This window comes from Juglans microcarpa x Juglans regia, chromosome 7D (assembly GCF_004785595.1).
Source record: "Juglans microcarpa x Juglans regia isolate MS1-56 chromosome 7D, Jm3101_v1.0, whole genome shotgun sequence".
NCBI lineage: Eukaryota > Viridiplantae > Streptophyta > Magnoliopsida > Fagales > Juglandaceae > Juglans > Juglans microcarpa x Juglans regia.
Window position 1 is genome coordinate 2449470 of NC_054606.1, and position 21885 is coordinate 2471354.

The 21885-nt window shown below is 37.2% G+C and overlaps 2 protein-coding genes and 1 long non-coding RNA gene across 3 annotated transcripts; 2 read left to right on the forward strand and 1 right to left on the reverse strand.

Annotated features, from left to right (window-relative positions):
• The first annotated feature begins 11049 nt into the window (after positions 1-11049).
• Positions 11050-20925, forward strand: LOC121238528 (hydroquinone glucosyltransferase-like). Its single transcript, XM_041135440.1, has 2 exons — positions 11050-12700; positions 20897-20925. The coding sequence occupies exon 1, from the start codon at positions 11131-11133 to the stop codon at positions 12676-12678; it is 1548 nt and encodes a 515-aa protein (XP_040991374.1). The 5' UTR covers positions 11050-11130; the 3' UTR covers positions 12679-12700; positions 20897-20925.
• Positions 13511-15164, forward strand: LOC121238530 (hydroquinone glucosyltransferase-like). Its single transcript, XM_041135442.1, has one exon. It carries the CDS (start codon positions 13607-13609, stop codon positions 15002-15004), a length of 1398 nt encoding a protein of 465 aa, XP_040991376.1. The 5' UTR covers positions 13511-13606; the 3' UTR covers positions 15005-15164.
• Positions 15345-16305, reverse strand: LOC121238532. The gene is made up of 2 exons (XR_005935140.1): positions 15964-16305; positions 15345-15837 (listed from the first exon to the last, which is right to left on the reverse strand). It is a non-coding gene; the product is annotated as an uncharacterized LOC121238532 (long non-coding RNA).
• Positions 20926-21885: the final 960 nt, after the last annotated feature.

The following is a 21885-nucleotide window of genomic DNA, read 5'->3' on the forward strand; positions in this document are numbered from 1 at the left end:
TTACCCAGAAATCCAACTCGCACTATTTTCCCAGAAAATAGTGCATCAATTCCATATGCACCATGCATTAATTCCATATGCACCATGGCCTCCCTTATGGACCATCCGCACGTCCTGGCTTCGTAGCTGTGCTCAGTTCCGCGCCCGGCGCGTACATGGCCAAGCACCCACACTACGCAACGAGCGATGCCCAGTTCCGCGCCCAGCGCATACGTGCCCAGACATCCTCTAGTCCCCGCCAGCAGAAGGACCACGGAGTCGGCACGAGACCATCTCGTCCGATCCCATTGTCGCCCGGCGACAACTCAGGGGACGTTACTCAGTATATTCCGCTCCCGAGTAACCAGAGGAGCTCCACCGAGTTATTGCCCCATCTCGGCTCGGGGTCGTGATACACACGCACCCAAAAATATTATCACATAAAATCATAACTTTTCAAATCACACATGAGCATGAATGCAATGCACGAAAACTCAGTTTTCTTTACAAACATGATCATGCATGAAATAATGATATGAACATGCACCAACACTGATCCAACATCCATCCAGAACCAATCCCAACAAATTCAATCAAGACAACTCATCAACAACCAAACCAATTAAACCAAACCAACCAAACAACTCCAATCACAAATCCATCCGACCCCTGAACTCCTCGGACTCAGTCCGGCATGCCAAATAAATACAGTGAAATGGGTTAGTGCAAAAATATATTTAAATTACGAAAGTTCCTTGGAGAAATACTTACAACGCTATATAGCAATTTCCGAAGGATCACGAAGTTGAAAAAGGCGACGTCTGAGCAACACCACAGTGTAAAATACACTGTGGCCGTGGGTCACAATATCCAACTTTTCAATGGGTGTAAACGAAGACTCAAGATTGATAGAATATGGCCTAGGGAGGTCGGTGCAGCTAGTGGTGGTGGTGGTTGGCCGTGGGTGGCGGCGCAAGGGGTGTTTTTAGGCCAAATATACCCAAAACGAAAATGGAGTTAAATGTGCTTCACCGGTGACAGATTGGAGGTGGGGTTGGGTCCAATGGGTTGCCAAGAGGTCGAGGATGAAGTGGTGTGAAGATGGTGGCCAATGGTGGTGCGACGGCGGCGCAGCGGCGGAAAGAATGCCGGGCTTCAGTGGGCTCGTGGTGGCTAACGGCAGCGCGAATGGAGTTGAGATCGGAGGGGTAGAGTCGCCGGTGGTTGGGGAAGCTAGGGAGCCGGGCGGTGTCAACCACCGCCGGCGCACGGCGGCGGGCTGGGCGGACAAAGAATGATGCACAGGAGAGAGGGGGGCTGGGTCGCGCGGGAGGGGAAGGAAGAAGAAGAAAGAAAAAGGAAAGAAGAAGAAAAGAAAAAGAAAAGGAAAAGAAAAGAGGAAAAGAAAAATGTAGAGAAAGAAATAAGGTCTAATCTTCATAACTTGGGTCACAAAAATGATCTAACGGAAAAGATTTTAAAACAGCAAGTTAAATAAAATAATTTAAACATAATGGTAAAGTCAAATTGAAATAATTAAATCTCACAGTAATTAATTTAATATGAAAAGTAATTTAAATGTACAGCAATAAATAAATAATAAGAAAGCACATAAAAATTAATTTTCACCAAATTAAAATCATAAAAATAAACTCACTAAAAATCCAACCAATTTTAAAATACGAGAATAAATTTTTAAATAAATAAAAATAATCCTTTAGTAAAAATACATTAAAATGCGGGGTGTTACAAATATCCCAACTATTTTGAACCATGGTTGCATGATGCTTGATAATCCATGTTACTCTTGTTGTAAAGAACATCGCATTTGAACATGATGCTGCCCTTTCACCATCATTAATTTGCAAAGGAATGAGACCATGCTTACGAAGCTTCATAAACTCAGTGCACCCAGCTGGTACACGATATCTCCGCATTGATTGGTTCACTACCATTGACATGTTCACACAGATTACTAACAAATTAGAAGTCACTATCTCAGTGTACAATGCATTTAATAAACTGTGAATAGGAAATGTTGCAGAAAAATTGTAATTACTCCACAACAACCTCATAACATAATAAATATTACAGTTAAATCTAACAGAAAATTTGTCATTGCTTCGTAATGGATACATATACAATAGTTATTACCATCATTCTCAGTCCGTGTATTTGGAGTACCATTGTTAATAATATTAAATTCAGTACCCAAAACCAGATTCGGTGGCTATGTTGAGTCATCAGATGATGAGCTTTGCTCATCCCTTCGTGTCCACCTACTAGGTTACTCCTCAGGAGTTGGACAACTCCATGTGCAACCATTACTTGGGGGTATGTGAGTTTGTGTCATTCGACCATGTCCACCAACTCATCTTCTTGGTCCTCTCATGGCAAATGGTTGCTTTATGATTGGAGTTGAAAATCGATTCTATATTCAACAAATGATAAATAACTTATAAATAAATGATAAATAAAACTGTCATGAGAAAATAAAACATTTGATTCACTAACTACTCTCAAGTCAAAAAAAGGATAAATCTCAACATCTATAAATGATTCACTAACTACTCTTACTTATATATATATATATATATATATATATATAAGAATTGATTCACTAACTACTCTCAAGTTCTGTAATATTACTATACAAGGTCTAATATTATAGGGTCTACAACTATCTGTGATAAATCTGGATGATATGAATATGCATATATAATTATGAATTATGTTTCGGCCATGCTTGTACACCCAACTAAATAAAACCTTGAGCTTGATCTCATAATGGATAGTGGTAGACCCTGTTTTTATTGTGGTTGTATGCAACAAATTCTGATTCAGTGCTATTGGTTCCATTCAAAATGATTAAAATGGCTTCACTGAAAGCCACCAACTAAGTTGGAGTCATCCCAGTTTAGCTCTATTATTGGGCTAAAATTAACTGAGAAATTCAGCTATCGATCATAGTCCTGAAATAAGTTGTTCTCAGGCTACAGGAAAAACTACTTAACCTTAGCACACATCACCAGATTCTAAGTCCTATTTTGTATAATATTAATCCCTCATTATATTGTTAAGGAAAATCTAATGGAAAACAATTATTAATAAAATCCATCACTAATGTTTGGCTTCACCCCAATAATATTATGAAATCAACTCAGCAATTTTATTTTCATTAAGCATATATTTATGGTCATGAAATTCATAAAACATACAACATATCGTAAGGAAATACTTACTAGGATCTCTTAAAAGCTTGAACATATATCTGACTACCTCTCAACTTTGAGAAATGGCATCCACATGTGCTGTTCAGTAGCCATCCATGGTTTCGGAAATTTCTTGGCCTGAGATAGATAAAACAAGTCTCAACTTTCTATGGACTACGAATACTTCTCAGATAAAACAGGTCTCAACATTTTATGGTCAACTGTGAGTTATAAGATAAAAAAGAAGACAACACTCTAACTCCACCAAGTGACTTATCTCCTTTTTGGACTTTTAAAAAGTTACTGCCATTATTTCCCTCCAATTTACCCGCTACCATCTTTCACACTGCCGCGTCATAGCACATTATTTTACTTTTTGGGTTTGACGGTGGGTTCCAGCTGGAAGTAATCTGGATATTTTTTTTTAAGCATAGCTAGAAGCTACTAACAGTTTAAGACATGTGGAAATTTTTACTCCGAATAAACTTTGACGCTGAAATTCTACTTTAGCAAAGTATTTGCAGCAATCTATCCCCTGCTGTTTAATTCTTATTACATGAAAGATATTTATAAATCATCTTGTTGACTCGATTACTACCATCGATCATCTTTTATATGTGTATCTATATATATATATATCATACATGATCTCGACTATTACTGGCCACTAATAGTCTCTTAATTTGTTTTCGGTGTTGAGGTGTTGAGGCAAAATAATGTGGTATGCAGATATTGGAGTTACAATAATACATAATTGTAGATCAAAGAGGATATATGAATGGCTTTCAGATTGATTATTTGCAAAAAGACAATGCCATACGGTATGAGTATTTGCAAAAAGACAAAATGGCTGCAAGACTAATTCTTTCTGGGCTAGTATAGATGAAAAATCGTGTTCATGAGATTTTCAATATTATTAATTATTTTGTTTCCTTTTATCCTCCGTCTTGCGATAATAATTCTTGGGCTAATATTAAATTTATTAAATACCTCACAAAGGGTAATAATACACTCAAATTCTATCGGATGCAGTAAACAATCAAATCAATATAGTTGATCACTACTACATTCTGTCATTCGAGTATTTCATACATGTATGATTAGATCAGATAACTGATAACGATCCAGACTGATAAAGTGGCCAAAATTTACAAATACGCATCCATTACAAGCACACCGCCGACAATGCCTTGGCTGAATTAATAGCAGCCACCAGTTTAAGCTTATGTACAATAAACTTGGCAGCACTATGGACTTCAGTTAGCCAACCCCACCAATTTCAGCTATATAGATCAATACAGTCGAATCACTATAGAAAAAGACAGATAATCAAGTATGAGTAAATAAATAAAATGGTGTAGAAAGGAACATGAACTTTAGCATATGACTGTATATTTATAGAAAATATGTATAGCACATTCCAGAGTGCCTAAGTCAAAGCAGATGCCACACAGGAAAAACTTTAAAAAAATATCCAACCCACATATCATGAGATGTTGCATAAAGTTATCAACAATAAAATGGTTAAAATGGTTGCATTACCAAATAATTTCCATTACAACCTGCCAATATAAAGAGTTGTACCTTGAAGCACAACTCAGAAATTTCTTGTCAAATTTGAGGTACCACAAGGCTGAGAATTCCACAAACACCATCACTGCACTACCAAATAATTTCCATCACAACCTGTCAAATTAAAATTAAGAAATATAGGGCTTTACCATCTAGTCCACCCAATAATCACATCAGAAAATGCTACTTTTCAATTTACACAAGCTAGAATAGATAATCAAGTATGTTATAGCTCCAGAGATGCTACCTTAGAAGAGTACTGCTTGTACCTTATGTGGACTCCTGTCTTGCCATGTTGGTGGCCATTTATCTCCAATAACAGTCAGTTAAATTTAAAGTTTAAGTACAAATTATGGTGATTTAATAATGTGAGAGTTTAAGTAAATGTGGTTCACTTTTAGCTCATTGTCTTGATCCAAGAGTACTCTTGCCTGCATGCCAAGCTAAAAGATAAAAATAAAAAGAAATCAATATATGAAATATGTTCAATCATAAATCAGCATCTAACCAATATGAAATATGCTCAAACCCATATTAACCAAAATCAGATAAAATTCCATACATGAACTCTAAGATGTATATCACCCAAAACAACATTTGCCAAACGTCCGAAAACCCAAAATTAATTATAAATCAGCATCTAAAAACTAATCAAAACCAATCCTTCAGTATCAAAGAATTCGTAATGTAGATAAAGCATGCACTGTTCTTTTAGATTATTTACTGCAATTGAACAAAAAACCCTAGCTAAATACAAATACCCAAAACGGAGAGAGATAGACAAGGATCGAGTGAGAGAAGTACGTACCACACAGATTGGAAGGAGTTGGAGATAGTTTGCTGAAACAGGGATCGCGTGGAAGAGGTGGCACGCCATGGTGGGGCAGGATGGGGTAGCCTAAATCACAGAGGAAGAGATTAGAGGGATTGGGTGAAAGTTGTCGAGAGAGAGGGAGAGATGAGAAATATATGAACGATGAAAGATAAAGATAGAGACAATGGAGATTTACTGGCCAGGCAAGGAGGCGTGGAGTGACGACATGTAGGAGGTGGACAGTGTTCACCTATGGTTTTCGGCGAGACAGAGAGCTCTATTTGCAAGAGGAAACTCAAGAATTTCGTTTGCAAAGAGAACCATTTTGATTTTCGTCAAAATAGATGTTATCGACTATTGCAATGATAATAATGTTGTTGCAACAGGACAAACACATGTGATTGTTGTACTGTTCACGCTAATATCTATTGCGACGACCATATGTCGCCGTAATAGGTTATTTGTTATGGTGAATTTTGAAGTCGCCATGTTAAAAATGCAGCTACAGTGATTGGGCTCTGTAACATCCAAAAACCGCTCACAGCAATTTTCTTTGGCAGCAAAAAAAGGAATTTCTTATAGTGGCCCTTATTAGGATTATAGGAGATAGGTCTTCCACCATATTTTTTTAGTTTGATCCAATGAGGTCATTAAAGTCTCCCAGAAAAATCCAAGGCCCTAGAAAAGTTTGATATAATGAGTCTAAGTAGCTCCAAAAGCTAGCTTTGTTATTCCATTGGGCCGGTGTATAAACATAGGTAATCATCCAAGGTTGATGTGTAGGATCAGAGTAAACTAAAACTGAAATTGCATTAGTATTATATTTACAGGTTCTATTTCTACACCCGGTCTCCACAAAAGAAGCAGTCCTTCTTTTCTACACACTACAAGATAGTGAACAAAAAGATGGAAACCTAAACTATTTACAATAGATATGGTGCGATCATTCAACACGAAGGTTTTCGACAAAAAAAAACTACATCCAGCTTATATTTCCTAATATTAGCCCTTAAGTTTCTGATTGTTTTGGGTCAGGCTAATCCCCTACAATTCCATGCCATTGACTTGATTGGTGGAGGCATTTTTAAGCTTGCCTCGGTAGCTAACTTGGACTTTCCTTTCGGGTGAGCTGGTGGTCTACTATATGGATTGACTTTTGTTTTTCCTTTAGATTTTTTTTCCTTGCCTAGAGAACTTGAATGCATTTTCAGAAGAGCAAGTGCCATTAAAGTTTCATCCGAGTGTTGCTTCGGAGGATAACTTTCAGTTGGGTCTATGTGCTTCACTTTGATAAGATGCTGAGACTTTCTTTTTGGAGCTTCAGAAGACTCAATTTGCTGCTGCCTTTTGGAAGGAAGATTGACTTGGGAATGACGCTAGACTTTTGTAACACATACATCTGAATTTTCACTGAGGAAAATTTTGCTATTTTTAGGATCAACAGATAAGTTTGCTGCCAGTTCAAACTGCATGGGACTATTTTCACGGTGAACACTTAAATCTTCTAACAGTTGGAAATTCATCTGATTAGGAGGCAATTCCAAGACCTTTTCGGATTCAAGGCGAAAAGGATTGTGAGTGGAGAAAACGTCTGGATCAGTTGGAGTTGAACAGCTATGCACTGGACTAATATCTAATTATGAATTGAAGAGAAGTTCGGGCTTGCTTCCTTAGAAAAAGTGTTGAGGCCTATTAAAGTGAATATCCTGTGGGCCCATGAATAAAGGCCTTGATTCCTTTTGTGGATCCGATTTAATCCCAAGCCCCATTCCCAACCCGAGCCTAAGTCCAGTGTGTTCCTTTGATTTGTTATAGTGCTTTAAAGCCGTGTATATCTGCTGCCATTATGATCTCCATGTCGGGCAATACTGTGTTGATCCTATGGCTGTGATAAATGAAGCTGAAGTTGATTCTTGTACTCGAGGGCTATTTTCCTCTACCACCTGCACCTCTGAGCATGAAGACAAAAGTGATATTTTGCTCTGATTTGAGGTAAGGTTACTGGATTTTGCAGGTGGCTGAATAGTGAAGAAATTAATGTTTCTTGGTGAGGAAATTAATGAGTGTGGTTCACTGTAGTTGTAAGGAATAGTTGTGTCTTTTTCCATGGATATTCCACCCGATTGTAGATATTTCAATGAAGAAGAAATCAAATGTTGCAAATTGGATTTATTGGCTGAAATTTCTTCGATTGGATCACTGGTAAGTCTATCTTGATCTTTAAGAATAATCCCGGTGTTTGCTTGCATTGAGGATTTTTTTTTCCTTTGTTATACTTGCAGTCATAATGATAGATTTCATTTTGAGAAAGAGAAACGACATAATTTATAACCACACTTCTCTATCAATTGAAGAAGCAAGCATTCAGATCAAGTGCATATATGAAGACTATAAAGCAGCGTGGAAGGAAAAAGTTGATCAACAAAGCAAAGAAGAAAATTGGTATCCTCATCTTCCAAACTATCAAAGCTTCTCTTTTGATATAGCAGTACGTGATCAATTTTCAGTAGTCACAGTAATTCGAAGAAATCACAGTGGAGATATTCCGGAATAATAACGGAAAATGTACAAACCACTATCCATTTAATTGCAGAAGCAAAAGCAGCGCTGCTAGCAGCCAATATGACATCAACTCAATGCTTAGCAATAATCGAAGGAGATTCTCAATCAGTAATTTCATCCATTGAAAGTCCAGACACTTCTGCATTTTGGAACATATCTACTATTATCAATGACATTCAGCACATATCCAATCTTCATCCAGACTGGAAATTTGCTAAAATACATTGATCTCAAAATCGATGTGCGTACTCTATTGCGCAATGGGCAACTACCAATCATTTTTGGAAGCATACCCTTAGATGATATTCCTAATTAGTTTTTGTATATTGATTGTAAAAAAAACCCTCTTTAAACTCTGTAGCTCTCTTTAACCTATAATATATTTGATTAGAAAAAAAAAAAGGAAATAAAAAATAAAAAAGAAGATCACGTCGGTTGATGTTTACCAAATTGAACGTCTTTGACCAGACTCCAGAGTACTCTAATTTTTAGTCTAGATCTAGCTGCGTGACGATATAGGGCTACGACACACCAAACTACTTTCTATCTAATAATTCTATTGCTATGTTTTTATATTATACACTATTACCATATAATTTAATTTAAAAGATAAATTTTAAATTTTATAAATTAAATAATATCATATGTATAGTGTTTAATGTAAAAAATTTCAAATAACACAAATATTTTTAAGAAAAATTCAGAGAAAGGGTTCTCTCGTCCTTTTTGTAATTTTGATTCCATCAAAATCATTATTTTGAGTTTGTTAAATTTGCTATCCAAATTTAGACTCAACGTCATATTAGTAAGTTACTTGGCATCACTACTTTCAACTAAATCATTTAAAAATATATTTATGTGTGATGTTCAAGATTTAGTAGCACGCGGATGCATCAAAATTGATGGGACAATAATCGATCGGAATCGATCCCTAAGCTAAAATCATCATTGCCATCTTACTCCGAAATTGTAAAGGGAAGGAAAAGAGTCATTACTCATTGGTATCAACCTATGTAGACATATTTTATAACAATTCGGGTAGTCGTTGCATAACCGCATGACGTGACTATTTTATATTATTATTTTAAAAAAATAGAAGAATATTTGATTTTAAAAATAAATTTTTACGCTTTCAGAAAGAAAAGCGAGGATGTCTGTCTTCAACGTCTCACCTTGTCTTCATCGTTTTTGTGTTGTCTTTCTTAACCATCTGAATAACGGGCATTAAGTGAGTGCTGTCGTGGGTATGCTCTGTTTTATTTTTATTTTTTTCTATTTTTCTTAATCTTTGGCACTTCATAGAAGAAATCTAAGCTTTTTTTTACTGTAGATATGAGCATTATTTGTTCTATTTTATACATTTGAAAAGAAAATCGAGGATTGTGAAATCGCTCCCAGAGTTTTTGCGCTCTTATAAAGAACCAAATAAAATCCTTTAAGCACCACCAAACTGATAAAAAAACATAGAGAATGAAATGAATCATTATTTTTGACCAGTGACCTGTACAGACTTGCCACCAACAAGTAGGCCATGGAGAGAGCTCCAAACAAGAGCGTCATACACCATCTCGTCGAGAAAAACTTGATCAATCCCGTGATAATCAACCATGGGTTTTCTTGTAGTCCCCTCTTTTTGGTTCTCCACCCCTCAACTTTTCCACACTTCACAGCCAAACCTGAACAAGGAAACGAGGTCTGGGCTATGATTTTTATAGGTTCTATGAAACGGGTGTTGCAGATTTTGTCAATTGTGGACGAAAAAGGTTTTGGTTTTGATCTGGGATAGGATTGCGACGAGGTAGTGATGGGTGAGGAGTATTGGGTGACCGTGGGAAAAGCGAGGGAGAGAGAAGAGCATGACGAAAGGGTATGAAAGCGCACCGTTTTAATGATCTCACGTGGAATCACCGGTTAGGGGGGTTCCCGCGTACAAGTAGTATTTTTCATTTTATAAACTAAAATCATTAGACATTATTATCAGTTTTAGATTGAAAAATAGTTAAGATGCATAAATTCAAATTGTTATTTAAATTGGTTGATAGTATTATTTATGTTTAATTTTATAATTTATAATTTAATTAGACAATATTTCTTTCACATACACAGCACATCTTTGATATTTTGTTCTTTTTTAATTTTTTTTTCTGATTTCTACTTTTTCATTTATGTCCAGAAACACAGCAGTTTTGCTCTCCTCTCTAATCAAAACGAAGAGTTTTGTTTTTGGCTGGCAACGGAACCGCACGCTGGAAGGCAGCAGACTTTTGGTTTCCTCTCAAACGACGCAACGCAGCAAGGCTACACACGAAGACGCAGCAAGGCTACTGAGGGCTGAATCACACGCCGCTGAATGCTGAGTTTTTTTTTTTTTTTTGGAGTTTTCGGTAGCAGAAACGGAAGCAACACAGTGGGATTTCTTTTGAACCGGGCAAAATGCAAGACGAACCGAAAAAGAAGGAAGACGGGACCCATCTTTTTGGCACTGACGATACAAGGCAGCAGGTTTTGGGTTTCATTTTCAAAATGCAAGGAAACTCACACACACACGTCGCACGGCTAAAAGAAAAAGAAAACAAAAAAAGAAGAAGCTTTCGGTGCTGTAGAGCAAGACACGGACAAAAGGTCGAATTGAGATATGAAAAGAAGCACCCAGCAGCTTTCCGTTTGTTTAGAGATTTTTGAGCTCAGGCCAAGCGAAGAAAACAAAATAGAACAGTTTTCGGGTTTGGACGCACGTTTACACATGCTAAGATGCGAATTGAATAAAGACGAATAGAGTTTCGGTGGGAGCCAAAAGAAAATGAAAAGAAAGAAAAATGCACATGAATGCCTTCAATCAGACAATGAGGTTGCAAAATATAAAAGGGCTTTACGCAATGAGTGGGGGACATGGGACCCAGCTTACACATGCAAAGATTGCGGTCTTTATAAGATTGCCTGGACGACTGATCTAATTAGGACCACTCAAAATACATAAAAATATCAGAATATATGAAACATAAAAGTGTATACACCCACCAAACACTCTCTCCCTCCAATAAAAGACCGCCTTATCTCTACTTGATCAACACCATATATCCCTTCAAATCTCAAAACAAGGAGCTATTATTAACGTCAATGGCAGAAAAACCCCATATAGCTATTCTACCCAGTCCAGGGATGGGTCACCTCATCCCACTACTCGAGTTTGCCAAGGCGCTACTTGCTCTTCACCATGGCTTCGGTGTCACGTGCATCGTTCCCACGATTGGGTATCCATCAGAAGCCACGAAAGCCGTTCTCGAAGGCCTCCCCACCAACATAGACCATGTCTTTCTTCCTCCAGTGAGCCCTAAGGACCTTGAGGAAGCACACCCTGGGATCCAGATTTCCCTTACCATTACTCTTTCTCTACCATCCCTTCGTGATGTGTTGAAGTCATTACTTGAGACGACTCGGCTAGCTGCTCTTGTCTTTGACCCTTTTGCAAGCGACGTCTTAGAAGTAGCCAAGGAATTACAACTGTCACCGTACCTTTTCATAGCCACAAATGCCATGGTTTTGTCGCTCCTCTTGCATCTTCCAACACTGGACGAGACAATTCCATGCGAGTACAGAGACCTACCAGAACCATTGAAACTCCCGGGGTGCATACCTATTCACGGTAGAGATCTAATAACCGCAGTTCAAGACCGAAAAAGTGAATGGTACGAACTATTTCTCCGCCATGCAAAACGTCTCTCATTAGCCGAGGGGATCATAGTTAACACGTTCATCGACTTGGAAGGACAAGTTATAAAAGCTCTAGAAGAGGATGAAGCTGGATATCCCCCAATTTATCCGGTTGGACCAATCATTCAAAGTGGCTCAGGTACTAATGATGAAGATGACGAGTCCGGGTGTTTAAGATGGTTGGACAATCAGCCAGGTGGCTCTGTCCTATTTGTCTCTTTTGGGAGTGGTGGGACCCTGTCGTCTGATCAAACAAACGAGTTAGCCTTAGGATTGGAATGGAGTGGGCAAAAATTCTTATGGGTGGCAAGAAGCCCAAACAATGAATTTACTAGCGCCGCATACCTTAAAAATCAGAGCCATGACGATCATCTTGCTTTCTTGCCACAAGGGTTTCTAGCGAGGACCAAAGGTCAAGGTCTAGTCGTGCCTTCTTGGGCGCCTCAAGCCCAGATCCTCAGCCACGCCTCCACGGGTGGGTTCCTGACCCACTGCGGCTGGAATTCAACCCTAGAAAGCATCATGATCAATGGCACACCATTGATTGCTTGGCCTCTTTTTGCAGAGCAAAGAATGAATGCAGTATTCTTAGCTGAGGATCTAAAAGTGGCATTAAGACCAAAAGCTGACGAGAAAGGCTTTGTGGGTAGAGAAGAAATTGCGAAAGTCGTGCAGGGTCTAATGGCCGGAGAAGAGGGGAAGAGTATTCGCAAGCGTATGAAAGAGCTAAGGATTGCTGGTGAGAAAGCAAAAAGTGCAGATGGTTCTTCCACAAGGGCACTCTCCGAATTAGCATCGAAACTTGCTTTTAAACCGAGATCGTTTTAGTTTTCTTGCTCTTCTTCTTTATAGTTCTTGTGTAATTTGGACGTGCCCTGTTTTACGTCGTTGGTTCCTTGGTGGTCGTTGTCTTTGACTATTTTTTTTTTTTTAACTCTAAATAATAGATCACGTCGGTTGATGCTTACCAAATTGAACGTCTTTGACCAGAGTACTCTAATTTTTAGTCTTGATCTAGCTGCGTGATGATATAGGGCTCTGAGCCTATGACACACCAGACTACTTTCTATAATTTAATTTAAAAAATAAATTTTAAATTTTACAAATCATAATATGCACAAAATTTTTTAAGAAAATTTCAGAAAAAAGGTTCTCTCTTCCTTTTCGCAATTTTGATTCCATCAAGATCATAATTTTGAGTTTGTTAACTTTGATATCCAAATTTAGACTCAACGTCATATTAGTAAGTTACTTGGCATCATTACTTTCAACTAAATCATTTAAAAATATATTTATTTGTGATGTTCAAGATTTAGTAGCACTCTGATGCATCAAAATTGATGGAACAATAATCGATCGGAATCGATCCCTAAGCTAAAATCATCATTGCCATCTTACTCGGAAATTAAAAAGGAAAGGAAAAGAGTCATTACTCATTAGTATCAACGTATGTAGACATATTTTATAAACTAAAATCATCATATTGTCATCTCACGTGCTAGCTTTTTCAAACAATTCGCTCGATCTTTTTCTAACATGTTTTTCCCCTGGACCATCTTCAAGCTTGGACCTCAAGAAAACAACTGGAAACAATTGTCATTACATCATGTCTGTCTTCCCATCCTTAGTACTATAAAAGTATAATATTCCACAAGAAAATAGAAAACACCCAACACAGAAAGAACTTCGAGCTCTTCTCCTGCAACAAGCTAGTCTCTTCATAACACCGTCTCTTCAAAACAAGGAGTTATTCTCCATGGAAGAAGAATCACACATAGCTATCCTACCAAGCCCAGGAATGGGTCACCTTATCCCCATAGTTGAGCTTGCCAAGCGACTTGCTCTTCACCATAATTTTCGTGTCACGTGCATCATTCCCACAACTGGGACTCCATCCAATGCCATTAAAGGCGTCCTCGAGGCCATTCCCACCAGCATAGACCATGTCTTTCTTCCTCCAGTGAGCTTGGAAGACGTCTCAGGAGCTCTGCCTGGAATCCAAGTCTCCCTCACCATGACTCGTTCTCTGCCCTCTGTTCGCCATGTGTTGAAGTCCTTAGCTGAAACTACTCGGTTGGTTGCAGTTATCCTTGATCATTCTGCTAGCGATGCACTAAATATTGCCAAGGAACTCAACGTCTCTCCATACATTTTCTTCCCCTCAAATGCTTTGGCGTTGTCATTGCTCTTGCATTTGCCAAAGCTGGACAAGACAGTTCCATGCGAGTACAGAGACCTCCCAGAACCTTTGAAACTCTCTGGATGCATACCTATTCACGGTAGAGATCTAATGGACCCGATTCAAGACCGAAAAGGTGAGTGGTACAGATTGTTTCTTCGCCTTACAGAACAACTCCGATTAGCTGAAGGAATTATGGTTAATACGTTTATGGACTTACAGGAGACAGCTATAAAAGCTTTGGCAGATGAAGAAGCTGGAAACCCTCCTCTTTACCCTATTGGACCCATGATTAAAACAGGCCAAAGTACTGATCAGGTTGAAGGGTGGGAGTGTTTAAGGTGGTTGGACAATCAGCCATGTGGCTCAGTCCTATTCGTCTCTTTTGGGAGTGGTGGGACTCTCTCTTCCGATCAGCTAGAGGAGCTAGCCTCAGGTTTAGAATTGAGTGGGCAAAAGTTCTTGTGGGTAGCAAGAAGACCAAATAATGATTTGGCTAATGCAGCATATCTTAGTAACCAAAGCCATGGGGACCCTCTTGCTTTCTTACCACAAGGGTTCGTAGAGAGAACCAAAGTGCAAGGTCTAGTGGTGTCATCTTGGGCACCGCAGGTCCAAGTCCTTAGCCACAGGTCAACGGGTGGGTTCTTAACACACTGCGGCTGGAACTCGACTTTGGAGAGTATCGTCAATGGGGTACCACTAATTGCATGGCCGCTTTACTCAGAACAGAGGATGAATGCAGTATTACTTGTTGAGGATCTCAAAGTGGCCCTGAGACCAAAAACTGACGAGAAAGGCATAGTGAACAGAGAAGAAATTGCGAAAGTCATTAAAGGATTAATGGTCGGAGAAGAGGGGAAGAGAGTTCACAACCGTATGAAAGAACTCAAAATTGCAGCTGAGAAAGCATTGAGCGAAGATGGTTCTTCCATAAGGGCACTCTCTGAATTCACATCAAAAACTGGCCTTTAATACTAACTAGTTGAGAGTGAGAGCCAAGCGTAGACGCTTTTAGTTTTCTCGCCCGTTCTACTTTTGGTCCTTTTTTCCCACAAGAGTTCAGTTCTATATCACTTTATCGTGTTTTATTGTTGAATTCAAAAGGTTTGACAGAATTACAAATCTTATATTAATTTACTGTGCCTTGGTGGTCGTTTTCCATGTGACTCTTATTACGAGGAAAGTTTTCAGCTGGGTTTTTGCCCTATACCTTCCGATAAATTAAGGTAGCAGGCTTGCACCTAACTGATGGCTTCGACATAAACATCGACACACGTAACATCATAACACCCACATAATATCATCGATGTGGTTGGCATGCATTAGCTTTAAAAAACTTAAAATTCGAAAATCAAGCCATAACTTCAGATACATGACTAGCATGCCATAAGTATGGCATCATTCAATATTATTCAATTGGCTTACATTAAAAAAAAAAAAGAAAAAAAACACATCCAAATAAGGTACAATATTAATGCAATTTATTCTCCCAACTTGGAAATATTATAGTGTCTCCAACTGGATTCTAATTATAACCGTTCCAAACTTAAATGCTAACTGAGTTTACGAGAAAACCTTGGTGATCAGGGACACGAAAAAGTTGAACTTCAGCAACTAAAGCATAATTTTTATGAAACCCTTATGGAGAGTTCAGGCCGAGTACACCTTAGTCTCAGACATGACAAGAATTTGAGCTTCAACAATCAAATTTTTTATGAAGCCGTTGGAGGCTTCGTTTAGATCCCCTAATAACATGAAGGCAGGGTATCCCCAGACCTTGCTTGCGGCAGAAAAGCTGTGGTTAGCTGCAAGAGAGAATTAAAATCAATAATATGTGTCTGATGTTTACACGATTTGCAGTGCAGTGGAAGTGGTGGGATGTTTGAACGGTACGTGGCTAGAATCGAGCAGTTAAAAACAATGGAATTAACCTGTTTTCTCGCAGTCTTTGCCATGCAGTTGGTCCACTACTAGCAGCTTGTAGTCTGCATAAACTGTTTTCTTAAGTGGAAGGTTTTCCCCGTCTACTAGCTCAAGAAATAGGGACAGGTTCTTGCCCTTTTGAGCGTCATTTCCTTTTGGGAAAACCTTTAACCTCCTGAATCAATTTAAGATCATAAGTCATAAACAGAAGCATTAATTAATAGTAAAATATTAACCCATCTAAGTTTAGTAGTTAGTTTATGATATGGAATGCACCAATTAATATTAGAAAGTGCATACCAAATATTCCCCTCCCCGAACTTGAAAGCCGAGTAGTAAAATCTTTTATCTAGAGCCTCTGCGCCAAAGACACAGGTATCGTCGACAAGGTATCCAATATTGCAACTATCCTCGAAAGCTTAAAGGGAAAGTAACTGCCCGAAACCCCATTCTGTCTTCTTCGCCTGAAAGCGCCTCGCCCCATCAGAATCTATACAAATTCATATATATAAAATTGATATTAGTAATATATGATATGAATATTGTGATCCTACTTCCTAGTCCCCAGATATGTGCATGCACGTGTTTGTGTCACATTTCTTCAGGCTCGTTAAGTATTTGCGGTGTATCTGATCAAATACAAACAGTTTGAAGTTGACATTGACCTCCCAACCATGAGGAAGTTTTTCAGGCTCGTCCATTTCCAAGTCGAGGGAAATATATATAACCATCTCCATGGTCAATCTTGTTTCCATTTGGGTGAAGGGACAATCTCCTGCAGGGCACAAAAACATGCAACTTTGTCGACCAACATCTTCTATAATATGATATGGTTAATATAGCAAATGAAAAAGAAAACAAGGGATCAGTGGATCGGAGGAGCAAAACTCAACCTCAAGGAAGGAGCATAAATTATGAGGCTAAGCAATACGAGAGTTCATTAATTAAACAATAAATACAGTGTAAAGATAAAGGAATTATGTGATCAAATTTGTTATATAGGGTCGTGACTTCAAAATAAATGAAGACGCAGTACCATATAAATTTGTCATCTTTCAAGTCTTAATTGGGATAATTTTGTTAATTTAACACCTAGATAGCTAGGCTAGCTGCAGAAACTTATGAAAAAAAAGATCAAACCATTCTTGGCTTATAAACTTACTGAGATTATAATATATATGACTTGCAATTAATAGAGTAATTAAAAGCCATGCAAGTATTGGAGCATTTGATAGGGCTTACCATTTGTACCCCCCAGCTTCAAGGACACCAGATTCATACTTCTCTAGATTTGCCTTGCACACTAAGCTGTATGAAAATATCTTCAACGTATAGTGAGCTAGCTGGCGGAAGATCTCTCTAGCTCAGACCTTGAAACCCCTGAAATTGTAATAAACTAAGTACTATTGATAACTTAAATTGTGCCGTTAAACATGAGGTACATGCACATTGGCAAACATGATCTGGTACTCTGCCTTCATTTGTTCAGCCAATTATTGATCTTCTAATGAAATCATGTCTTGAAGCCCATGATCTATATAGGGTAGACCATTTGAAAAAAAAAAAAAAAAAAAGAACAAGAAAGTGAAAACAGAAAATATAGAACAGGCTGAGAAGAAAGGAAAGACTTTCAAAGTAGCTAGGGAGATAGAAAACTAGAAACACACCAAGCTCACTGGTAATGTTAGATGTAAAATCGCCAATTATTTTGTTCTCCATGGCTGAATACATGTATATATATCTTCAGAGAAGAACTGAACCGCTGGAGAAAGACACTAGATATGTATGAAGCTAGCAGCAGGCAGGCAGGCATACATCTGGGATTCCAAATCAATGCTTGAATTTAAAGATCGGAGCATCATGCAACTCATTTCAGAGACTAATTTAATGCCAATTTGAACAATTAGAATTTAGAATGACTTAAGCTATCATGCAAATAAAAGCCAACTTTTATTACAAATCAACGTTAACGTCAAGAAAGAATCCAGACGAATGTAGTGGTATTGCGGCGATGTGAAAAATCGATGCAAAAAACCCTATTCCGGCATTTTGTATGCACTGCAAATATGCCTGACCTATGCAAATATCTATTCCGATGATCGAATGTCGCTATTGATATTTTGCGGCGGTAGGATCTATTTTGCGGAGATTTTCTTGTCTGTTGCAAATATCTTAGATTGTGACGAAATGTAAGATCGTAGAAAACGGTCACATACAGTTGCAACAATTAAGAGTCTATTTGCGGCGATAAATCACCGTTGCAAATAGTTAATAGCGACTATTAACGTTCGTCAAAAAAGGTCTTCATGGACAGCTTTTAGCGTCAAAACACATATTCGTTGCAAAACAATTATTGCCGGCAAATTTTTTATAGGCAAACCGAATGGTCATTTGTGGCGTTTTGATTGGTATTTGCAGGGAAAAAATTTCCAGAAAAAGTAAGCATTTGCCTTGATTTTTGGTACTCGTTGGGTTAAAAAAGAAGTGAAGAAACAAATGCAACAGACGTGCAGAGATTTTTAAATCACTAGGAATAGTTAATTGCGGCGATTTAAGTATTTATTGCAGCTAATTTCAAACGCTAGGAAAGACCAATTTTTCTTGTAGTGCGTTATCTCGATCTCTACTTATAAACAACATTTTAAATGCTAACTAAACATTAAAGAAAGACAAAAGATCAAGTCAATCTGAATCAAGATGGCACATACTCCATATTGAGCAACTGTGGAGCATGTGTGCTAAATTGGCACAGTAGAACCATCTCCAATACTCACTTGATATGTGCCTTGGTATGGTGAGGGTATGGAGGTGATATTGGCTGAAAGGGAAGGTGGAGCTAAAGCCTGATAGCTGTGATTAAATATGTGATAACACGAAAGGGCAATATGCCCTGGTTTATTATAGACTTGACAATATGGATATGAATCTGGTCGAGTGGAAAAGAAAGTCGAATTGGTGCGACCTCCTCTACGTCGACCACGAAAGTGCCAAGAACCTCTACTTCTAAGGGAAGTTGGGAACGAGGAAAAAGATTTGGAGGTAGTTACGTGAGAGACTAAAGGGTTCCCACTGAGAAGGGTTTGAGTTTAATGTGCAAAACGAGACTCATGGTTAAGAAGATAACTATAGATTTGATGAGGGGAAAGTGGGTCTGCTCGTGTGGTGAGGGAGGTAACTAAGGAATCATAATCTGTTCCTAGTCCCACAAGGAGATACACGGAAAGCTCAGAGGGAGACAAAGGTTGGTTGACAGCTCCTAAAGATGCAGTTAGGGTTTTGGCTTTATGAAAATACTATGTGATTAACTCAGAACCTTTTTTTTAGTATGGCTAACTGATATTGCATTTGCATCACGTGGGTCAAAGATTGTGCAGCAAATAAGCTTTGCAAGGTAGTCCATACTTCCTATGAAGTGGAGCAGTCGAGCACCATTGCAAGTACTTGGTCAGAGAGAGAAGAGTTAAGAGCTAGAAGGATGAGCTCATCTAACAAAAGCCACTAAATATACTCAGGGTTTGGATTGTCGTCGATCATGGGAGGAGGCATTGTAGAAGTGTCATCCACATGACCGAGTAATTGGTGTCCTTTGAGAAATAGAACCATTTGAGCTTTCCCTAAAAGATAATTATCAATAGAAAGTTTGATTGTAATGAAATGATTTGCAGAGTTGTGAATCGTGGGGTTGACGATGGATGTTGGATTTTGTGTAGAGGAGATGGGAGATTAGTCTGCAAACCCCATTTGGTTGTACAAGAAAACAAAAAAGAAGACGTTAATCTTTCAAATAGCTCTTGATACCATAATGAGATAGCTGCTTAGAATGCATATCAAGTATTCGACAGAATGCTCAAAGGAAGAAACAGTTTTCATTTGCTCTATTTTCTTTTCTTTATTTCTATTATGCTTTTACCCGAGTTTTGCTACACAACCTCTACCACACTCCACACTCCACACTCCACACTCTACATTTTTTTATATTTTTATATTTTTTTAAATTTTTTTTGAGTTTATTCTTTTTAAATTATTTCAAATTTTCTATTCATTATTTATATAATAAATATTTAATAAAAGAAAAAAAATAATAAAAATTAAAAAAAAAAAGTGGAATATGGAGTGTGGGGAGGTTATGAAGATTTATTCTTTCCACAATTGTAGGATCAATTGCCACCTATCCTACCAGAAATGTATTTTTGATTATAGAAGATTATTCATTGCTATGTTGTGCATTTCTTGCCTCTGTTGTGCGTGTAGTCGACTTGATGTGTGCCTTTGCTGTACATGCACTAGTGCTTTCTTCTTCTTGTATGACTGAATGATTGCTTGACTTATCTTCTTTCTTAACACTCCATACACGTTAGTAGCAAATTAAGTCAATTGCCCAACAATGCCGGAAATGATTAGAACATTAATTAAACGATTACATACAGAATATAATTAAGAATAGTGCTTGAAATAATTTTTGACACAACCAATTACGCAACTTAATATATACTGTATCAAAAAAATATATATATATATATACTATACTAATATTTACGAGTTCGAACATTATCTTCACACTTTACTTTCTATTTCAATCACATGTTCTATAAATTTGGCTCATTTCTAATTATATATCTAATTGTTTCTATCATAGAGCTAGATCATGGGTGTTGCATTGATTATATGTCCATTGCTTGTAAACTCACTAATTTATAAAGTTGGGAGCTATGTTCATTACAATTTACAAATGTTACAAGAGAAGGGAGCTTGGAGTTGTGGTTAAAGGCTATTATTCTCAGGTATTCTGTGAATAGTAATGAAAATGTAATAAAAACGTAATGATAAAATATTTAAAAGTAGTGAAAAGTAAGAGAAAAGTAGTAATAAAATAATGAATAAACCTGTCTAAGTGGTGCAAAGCTTTACGTAGACTTTTTGTTAAAAGTGAGTCTCATTAAATTTTTTTTTTTTATTTATACTTTTTCATGATGAAATTCATTATTTTATAAAAAAGACTTCACAAAACTTATATATTTAAAGTCTTGCTTGAATGTTGAGATGGGATGCAAAATTTATGAATAGTAGTGAAATAATTTATAAATAATAATGAAATATTCTGAATTAAAATGTTTTATAAAGTTTTGAAAAATGAGAGAGAAAATGTTGAATAAAAAAATTATAAAGTTAAAATATTGTTAAAATATAACTTTTTTAATATAATTTTTGTTTTAAAATTTAAAAAAGATAAATTATTTTTTATATTTTATTTGAAAGTTTGAAAAAGTTAGAATAATTAGATATTAATTAAATAAAAGTTAAAAATTAAAAATTAAAAAATATTTATATTTAAGTCACATTTAAATATTAAATTGAGATAAAATGAGACCACATCTTATCACAATATATAAACGAAGACTTATATCCATCGTTACTCTGTTTAAAAAGTGGTGTTGGCAGCCTGTCACACATGTTTAAAAGCTAGGTAGACCGATGGAGCATTCCTTTTCTTTTTCTTTCACACTTAAATACTAAGAAATGCATTGAATTAGGTTGGTTTTTTTTTTTTTGTGGTCTCTCCCTCTCTTAACCATTAAGAAATGTTTGCAGAGTGATACTGGCATTTTAATTTGGATCATGCTAGCGGGCTCGTACAAAATTTTTTTTTTTTTTATTTTGATTTTTTTAAAGTATTCTTTTTAATATTCTTAATGATTAAAAAAATAAAAAAATATATAAAATTTTATTAATATTCATTTCTTAATTATTAAGTAAAAATAAATAAAAAAATTAAAATACATGAACAGTAAGATTAAATGGTAAGTTTAAAGATTTTCACTGATATTTTCCATTTATTTTTTAGCTGCCTCGACGAAAGGCAGGGAACGTCGTCGTCGAGTCCCTCAGCCGACATGCATGACCAAGACGCACCGTGGCAGACAAGACCCTCT

Excerpts from the sequence above, each read along its gene's own strand:
- LOC121238528 (XM_041135440.1), top strand. The coding sequence starts at position 11,131 with ATGAAACATAAAAGTGTATACACCCACCAAACACTCTCTCCCTCCAAT.
- LOC121238530 (XM_041135442.1), top strand. The coding sequence starts at position 13,607 with ATGGAAGAAGAATCACACATAGCTATCCTACCAAGCCCAGGAATGGGT.